This window comes from Myxine glutinosa, chromosome 1, assembly GCF_964187855.1.
Source record: "Myxine glutinosa chromosome 1, kmMyxGlut1.1, whole genome shotgun sequence".
In the NCBI taxonomy this organism is placed as follows: Eukaryota; Metazoa; Chordata; class Myxini; order Myxiniformes; family Myxinidae; genus Myxine; species Myxine glutinosa.
The window spans coordinates 122,061,368-122,070,073 of NC_136261.1; the positions used below are offsets into that span (position 1 = coordinate 122,061,368).

Genomic DNA, 8,706 nt, shown 5'->3' on the forward strand with positions numbered 1-8,706 from the left:
GAGCATTTGTTTCAGGATCTTTGACACCTGACCTTGAGTGATGCCATACTGCCGAGCAATAGCACGCCGTTTCATGCCGTAATTTCGTATAGCCACCACTCCATGACAAACAGCATTGTCGAGTTGACGGACCATCTCCAGAGGAAGCGGAAATAACTTTTGGAGACGTGCAGCAGTTGTTTTCCACTAATACAGAACGCAACAACCCTTGTATACCCGACTGTGAAGCCAATCATCAAATGCACCTGTCCGTACATTTTGCCACGCCAATTTGACTTGGCGCATTTGACATTTTGTCAAATGACATTTTGACATTTTGCCACATTTGCCACGCCAAATTTGATTATACCTGTGATATAATCCTGTTGTTGACTTCTTGCTGCGACAGACAATCAGTGACATGGTTCTTTCAACAAATAAATCACCAAAGTGTAAAAGCAACTCACCAGATTGATATACCGAGTTAAGAAAGTAAACCCAAGTCAAGAAAAAAAATATATTCCCTATTAAATGCCAAGTCTGTATATATACACACAAAATCTAAAAACGTTATGGACAGATCCAGACGAAACTTGGTAGATGAGTTGGGCAGGTGACAAGGACAAGCTGATTCGATCTTAGAGGTCTGTATCCAGATCCAACCTATCAATGGGATACAAAACGTACTGTTCAGCATGGCGGACGTATTCTCTCTACCGAGTGCGGTTCCGTTCTCGTTTTTCACGTTTCTTTTCACGTAATGCTTAGGGCGTCCACTCTGAGTCTGGTTCGTCAGTGGTTCAAATAAACACCGAGTTAGAGCAAAAAATTAAAAACGGTTTGCAGATCCAGCCTATCAGTTGCTGCCACCTATCAGTTCAGCATTTAAAAGAATAGAACACGTACGGACAAACCTGGACAAACCACCCAGTATAACCCTTGCCAATAAACTGCCCCGGCAGCACCAATGTTCTGCAAATAGATTACAGGACAGGTTGTTTTTTTGTTTTTTTTACACTCTGTGAAAAACCACAGTTTGGCATGAATACTTTTGCTTCCACCTGACAGCTGGGCAGGCAGGAGAGCTAAGAGGTATGCACACTCGCCTTTGAGCTGCTGAGCCCGGTTTCGAAACTCAACCTCGCTATAAACTATCACCTTGGTGTTTCACATGAAGGGGAATGCATTAGTGTGTGCACCATCCATCAGATGGATATCGTGCCAGAAGACCCGTCTGCCAGCATCGGAGGTTGGTCTTCAATGAAGAATCAGCGAGTTATCGCCGGCACCCTGTATAAATTACATATTCTACCAGATTGTGCAGGGGCATTGCACGAGAGGCACAACCTCACTTCAGTAACGATGCAACCAGCACGCCAAATTCAGAGTTGAATCTAAGTTTGATATGCAGTACGCACTCACAAACAACTTAAAGGTGCTCTCGTGAGTTTCACATGGAAGCGTCATAATTTTACTCAAAACACAACGATCATTGCACCGCATAGAACTGCCAGAAATGGGTCTCCGAAACAGCAGAGGCAAGATTTGGATGAATCTACAAAGCGAGGTACGAAACCAAAGATAAATTTAAGAGGGCCTGGAGAATACAACAATGGTGGGAAATGGTTGTAAAAACCACACAGCTGCACAATCAACTAGAACAGCCATCGGTAGAGAGTATACCTACGCATAGCTGAACAGCTTACGTATGTATCGCAAAACAAAACTAGAAAGAGCAGAGATTGCAGACCCTCGCCAGGATGTGTTTTATAAGGCTTTTGTGTTAAAACAAATATGGCGGCCGAACCACGTGACCAGTGACGTCATCATTATTTTTTTCTCCACCAATTTATCCCTAGATTATGCTCAAGAAATTTCATCTTGATCGGATGAAGTTTTGTACATGTCGAATTATAACGTCATAATGGAGGCACCTATGACATCATCATTAACATATGTTATTCCACATGGAGAGCTCTTTACAATGAGCCGCGTCTCAATTTTTTCTGTGCAGCACTTTCAGAGATATAAAGGAGAATTTTTTCTTTTTTTCCAAGATGGCGGCCGAACCACGTGACCGATGACGTCATACTTATCATAAAACATTTCTACAGGTGGAGGTGCACCTATGGTGAAAATTTCCTGTCAATCGGACCAACAGTTGCAGAGAAAATCATTTATTCTGTGCGGACAAACAAACAAACAGACAAATGAAAAATCACTCAGAGCGACACTTGGCAAAACAGAACAAAGTAGAATGGCACTCAGTCGAGCATCCTTTTGACCTCAAAAATAATTTGTGGTAGAATTCAGTGACCTGATATGCAAATCATCTTCAAAGTTTAATTTAATCGGATGAAAACTGACAATTTTAGAAATTTGGCCTATGTTGAACTTTTGGCCTATGTTGACCTCAAAAATAGTTGGTGGTTGAATTCAGTTCGCCGATATGCAAATACTATTCACATTTCAAGTCAATCAGATGAAAATTGAGGATTTTAGAAATTTCAAAAAAGTGGTTGACCTTTGGCCTATGTTGACCTTGTGACCTATGTTGGTCTGAAAAATAGTTGTTGGTTGAATTCAGTTAACTGATATGTAAATCCCATTCAATTTTCAAGTCAATCGGATGAAAATTGCGAATTTTAGAAATTCGAAAAAAGTGGTCGACCTTTATAATCTATCTATAATTCCAGCAATCTCTGTGTGTGTGTGTGTGTGTGTGTGTGTGTGTGTGTGTGTGTGTGTGTGTGTGTGTGTGTGTGTGTGTGTGTGTGTGTGTGTGTGTGTGTGTGTGTGTGTGTGTGTGTGTGTGTGTGTGTGTATGCGACCGCTGTTTCTCGACAACTACCGGTCCGATATACTTGAAACTTGCCAGGTATATTGCTGGGGACCCGAGGATGTGCCTTTTCAAGGTTTTAAATTAATCGGACAAGTAGTTACCGAGCTATGGCGATTTCTTTACCAAACTCCGCAAGCCGTTCGCTTTGGACCAAACCATTGCATGTAAATAGAGGGGGGGGATTGTCACCGTACTCGCAAGCCGTTCGCTTTGGACCAAACCATTCCATGTAAATAGAGGGGGGGGGATTGTCACCGTACTCGCAAGCCGTTCGCTTTGGACCAAACCATTTCATGTAAATAGAGGGGGGGGATTGTCACCGTACTCGCAAGCCGTTCGCTTTGGACCAAACCATTTCATGTAAATAGAGGGGGGGGATATAATTTTAGATATATATATAGTACGGGCATGCCCTAGTAATAATAATAATAATGCATTTATTTTATATAGCGCTTTTCAGGAAGCCCAAAGACGCTTTGACAGAGTGCAAAACATAATGCATAGCAAAACATAAAAACAATTGCAAAAAAAGAAGAATCAATAGGGAAATATTCAAAGCACAAAGGAGGGAGAAGGAGAGGAGATAGTCAGGGGTTAGATGCTGTGGGTTAAATGTTGAATGCAGTGTTGAACAGGTGGGTCTTGAGTGATGTTTTGAATGTGGTGAGTGAGGAGGAGTCTCTGATGGTGTGAGGTAGCGAGTTCCAGAGGGTGGGAGCAGCGATGGAGAAGGCCCTGTCCCCCCAGGATCTAAATTTGGTCCGGATGGGGGGGGGTCAGGAGGTTGGTACCAGCAGAGCGGAGGTTGCGGGTGGGAGTGCGTCTGGAGAGGAGGTCAGCCAGGTAGGATGGGGCCAGGTTATGGAGGGCTTTGTAGGTCAAGAGGATGATTTTGTACTGGATTCTCTGGGAGACGGGGAGCCAGTGAAGCTTGTAAAGGACGGGGGTGATGTGGTCACGGGTCCGGGAATGGGTGAGTAGACGGGCAGCGGAGTTCTGAATGTATTGGAGTTTATTGGTGATTGTTGAGGGTGAACCATAAAGGAGGCTATTGCAGTAGTCCAGACGGGAAGTGATGAAGGCGTGGATGAGGGTTTCTGCAGCCACGGAGGAGAGGGATGGACGGAGACGGGCGATGTTTTTCAGGTGAAAGAAGGCTGTCTTTGTGATCTGTTTAGTGTATTTGTCGAAGGAGAGGGTTTGGTCAAAGATGATGCCAAGATTCCGGATGTGAGGGGAGGTGGATACTGGGAAACCGTCGATGTTGAGGGCAAAGTTATGGGTGGACTTGGTGAGCGTTTTTGGGCCAATGATGATTATTTCAGATTTATCACAGTTAAGTTTGAGGAAGTTGATTTGAAGCCAGGATTTTATTTCAGTGATGCAGTTTGTCAGGATAGAGTGTGGCGGTGGAGATGGACTTGGTGGAGATGAAAAGCTGGATGTCATCGGCGAAGCAGTGGAATTGGAGACCATGACTGCGGATTAAGTGACCGAGGGGGGACAGGTAAAGGATGAAGAGGAGGGGGCCAAGAACTGAACCTTGGGGGACACCTTGGGGGAGGGGAGCAGTGGGGGATTTGGTTATTGATGGAGATGAACTGACGTCTGTCAGAGAGGTATGATTTAATCCAAGAGAGGGCAGTGCCGGTAATGTTAAAGGTGGTTTCAAGTCGGGTGAGGAGGATGGTGTGATCGATGGTGTCAACCATCCTTTGGCCTATGTTGACCTTTTGACCTCAAAAATATATAGGATTTTATTGGATCACGAACTCTTACCATTTGGTGAGGTTTCGTGAAGATCGGTTAAAAATGGTGACCTGCAGGCAAGTATAAGTGAGCGGACAGACAAATACACAAACAAACCGGAGTGATCAACATACTTGCATTAAAAAAAAAACATTTTGACAAGTAACAAACGGACTCGAATGCAATTAATTTTTTAATAATTATACGCAAAATCTAATCAACTTGTTCTTGTCACCTACCCAACTCAACCACCTAGTTTTGTCACAAGTCGACCACGACTTTTTGAAATATTGTCATGTACCGTTTTTTGCCATATCACTCAATGGTGAAGAATCACTTGAAAAAATTTATTAAAGTTATCTTGTCCCATGGCAGATTCAGATCTTCACAGAAAAATATAATCAATTGTTCCTTGCCACACTCCCCACCTGTCTGTCCACCAAGTTTCGTCTGAATCCGTCCACAACCTTTTGAGATAACCTGCCCACAAACAACCAGAGGTTTGGTACGCTAACACAACCAACTCAACAAACACAACCGCCATACACCTTTTGTGGCAGAGGTAATTATTTCAGCCATGTTTATGACATCCAATTCCAAAAAATATATATTTAAAACAATGCAGAACTATTAATCCCCAACTTGTTCAACTTTTCACACGACATTCCATTACAAGAAAAATTATACAGTAGTTGAAGAAAAAAAAAAGAAAAAAAACACCAACCAAAGAGCTCAAACTCTCACCCAATGAAAACACAAAGAGCTCCTATTTGCTCACCACGGGCGAGGAAAGGGGAAGGGAGGTGAGCTGTGCATGGTTTGTTGACTTTATCCATACGCTTTGGCAACTCGCAAGCACCAAGGTACGTGGTGCCGGCCAGCTCAAAGACGCAAACTTCCTTGGCGTATACCTGCAATGATTATAACTCGAGACTCTGCCCTATTCTGCCAAGGGATGGCAGGATACCTGAGAGGTGTTCACACTTGCATCCGAGGAGTTTAAACTCGGTTCAAATCTCCACCCGGCTATAAACCGTCACCCTGGCTTGTGTGTAGCATGTGGCGTGACATATCAACGTATCAGACCGTTAATCCGTTTGCAAAAGCCGGTCAATGGTGGAAGTCAAAAGGTCCCACCGCGTGCTTCGTGAAGAGTAGATGTACCTACGAGGAGTAAAGACTCATCACTGGTATCAACCCTGAACAAATTCCAAAATCCTGCCACATTCAAATGCTGGATCTGGACGGCAGTTCCGAGAAAGAAAGAAAAAAAAGAAAAAAAAACCTTGCGCCGGAACCCTAACCCACGGCAACCCGACAAGTAGGTGACAATAATCTGGGCCATAAAGAAGACAAAACCCGGTCAAAGTTGATGATCTAAACAAAAAATGAGGTACAGGAAGCAAATAATATTCAACCCTGGAGTGTGTGATCATTCAAGGGAAAGAATAACACTTTTAGCATCAAGAAAAATCCATAATGGGAACCATAATCACCCCAGGTACAAGTAATCTTATGCAATGGCTGTATGACTATAGATCAGGTGCAGGTGATCATGTACTTCTCAATGATCGAGCTAGACCCTAAAAGTGTGAGAGAAAAAGAAGGTTTTCAGGTTTATAAGAAGAAACTCCCTCTGATTCATTTTTCAAGTTGCAATAAACTTCATTTTGGAGAAGTTATCCCTGTATGGTACAAAAGGTAAATTTGATTACGTCTGGTGGGAAGGTGAGAGAGGTACTCACAACTAATTCCGTTTGACACGAATGCAAAGCTCCATAATTAATAAATAATCAGTTTCACTGTGAAAAAATATATAAACCATTCAATTATAAGAACAAGATTGATGTTTAAAAAATTGCCGAACATAAAACAAGGGAGCAGGAAGAGTCTATAGGGCCTGAGGGACAGCGAAGAGTGTACAGGGGTCCGAGGGAGACTGTACAGGGGTCCGAGAGAGTGAAAAGGGGTTCGAGGGAGAGTGAAGAATGTACAGGGGTCCAAGGAAAAGTGAAGAGTGTACAGGGGTCCGAGGGAGATTGAAGAGGGCAAAGGGGCCCGGGGGATAGTGAAGAATGCAAAGTGGTCTGAGGGAGAGTAAAGAGTGGGTGTAAAGGGGTCGGAGGGAGAGTGAATAGTGAGTGTAAAGGGGTCCGAGGGAGAGTGAAGTGAGTGTAAAGGAATCCGAGGGAGAGTGAAGAGTGAGTGTAAAGGGGTCCCAGGGAGAGTGAAGAGTGAGTGTAAAGGGGTCCGAGGGAGAGTGAAGTGAGTGTAAAGGAATCCGAGGGAGAGTGAAGAGTGAGTGTAAAGGGGTCCCAGGGAGAGTGAAGAGTGAGTGTAAAGGGGTCCGAGGGAGAGTGAAGAGTGAGTGTAAAGGGGTCCGACAGAGAGTGAAGAGTGAGTGTAAAGGAATCCGAGGGAGAGTGAATAGCGAGTGCAAAGGGGTCCGAGGGAGAGTGAAGAGTGAGTGTAAAGGGGTCCGAGGGAGAGTGAAGTGAGTGTAAAGGGGTCCGAAGGAGAGTGAAGAGTGTAAAGGTGTATAAAGTAGCACTTTCGTTCTGCTATTAACGGAATGTGTCGAATAAGGAAAAATAAAAGAGGAGATGGATTGGAAGGGGTTGGGTGACGGTGGTGGTGACGGTGGTGGTGACGGTGCCGGTGGTGGTGATGGGTGGTGGTGACGGGTGACGGTGGTGGTGACGGGTGACGGTGGTGGTGACGGGTGACGGTGGTGGTGACGGATGACGGGGGTGGTGCCGGGTGGTGGTGACGGGTGGTGGTGACGGGTGGTGGTGACGGGTGGTGGTGACGGGTGACGGTGGTGGTGACAGGTGGTGGTGACGGGTGACGGTGGTGGTGACGGGTGACGGTGGTGGTGACGGGTGACGGTGGTGGTGACGGGTGACGGTGGTGGTGACGGGTGACGGTGGTGGTGACGGGTGACGGTGGTGGTGACGGATGACGGTGGTGGTGACGGATGACGGTGGTGGTGACGGATGACGGGGGTGGTGACGGATGACGGGGGTGGTGACGGATGACGGGGGTGGTGACGGGGGGTGGTGGGTGGTGGTGGTGGTGGTGACGGGTGGCGGTGGTGGTGACGGGTGGTGGTGGTGGTGACGGGTGGTGGTGGTGGTGACGGATGGTGGTGGTGGTGACGGTAGTGGTTTACGCCACGAACATAAGCGGGAATGAGTTTGAAGAAAGGAATCCACCGGAAGGAAGCCAAGACGACCGTATTATGAGGATCTAACAATGACATGAATGTGTGTGTGGGAGTTTCGGGCCCAGGGCCCAGCGCTCGCCTGGTGGATACAACAGCACAAAGCTCCGATCACGGCGTCTTACCGCCGTGCGCGGTGATCGCGACGAACGAGGCCAGCAGTAGTAATTGGAAAACTTGTTGCGGAGACAAGAGGAGACCCGGAGATAACCGGCCCATGGTTTCCCTTCAGCTGCCGACATTCATCCTCGGTTCCGGACTCCACCAGCACAGCCGAGTAAGAGCCGCGCGATAGCGCGGAGTGATTCCGCGCCGCTCTGACATTCGAGAACTACTTTCAGACCTGTGCGCGCACACTTCGAAATGCTGACTCTTAACTCCTCTTTGTTTGCGATGCGTGCGCTTCACATATGCCACGTACGTTTTCCAGTGTGCTCATACCGTCATCCGTATCACGAAGGTAGATCCGTTCATATTTACGCTAAAAATTAATATAAATCCGTCTACACCATTAAATCAATTGAACATTCTCACCGGCCTTCACGTCTTGCTTTATCGGCGGGAAAAAGCGTCTTTTGATCAAGTCTAATAAAAAGATGGCGTTTTTTCTTCGCTTCTTGCTCATTAAATTTCCTGTGTACGTTAATATTGAATATAAAGTTTAACTTGTGTCTAACGGAGGTACTTTTATGATACCATATATCACACCCAACCCCGTACCGGCGGGCAATGGCCTACTCCTTTCGAACGGTACTTTGGGAACTTGAACGTCCACACTGACGTAAATGTCATGGAAACGGCGAGCTTTCCATTCCCGTGTCCCAAGTGGTGACGGGTTCGAGGGGCGGCGTCCCCTGGCGGCACAAGATCGCAACTACCTCGTATTTTTAGACAAGGGGAACTAGTTCGTGAC

The 8,706-nt window shown here is 46.0% G+C and overlaps 1 protein-coding gene across 2 annotated transcripts in view; it reads right to left on the reverse strand.

Moving 5' to 3' along the window:
• Positions 1–8,706, reverse strand: part of LRP6 (LDL receptor related protein 6) — a 347,763-nt gene that overhangs the window by 88,744 nt on the left and 250,313 nt on the right. The window contains exon 1 of one of the 2 annotated variants that reach the window (XM_078776625.1): positions 7,919–8,119. The exons of the other annotated variant lie outside the window; for it this stretch is intronic. Within the exon in view, the coding sequence (XP_078632751.1) occupies positions 7,919–8,012 (94 nt within the window). The 5' untranslated portion in view covers positions 8,013–8,119. Of the gene's footprint in view, positions 1–7,918; positions 8,120–8,706 lie in introns of those variants that run through there. 2 annotated transcript variants of the gene reach the window in all.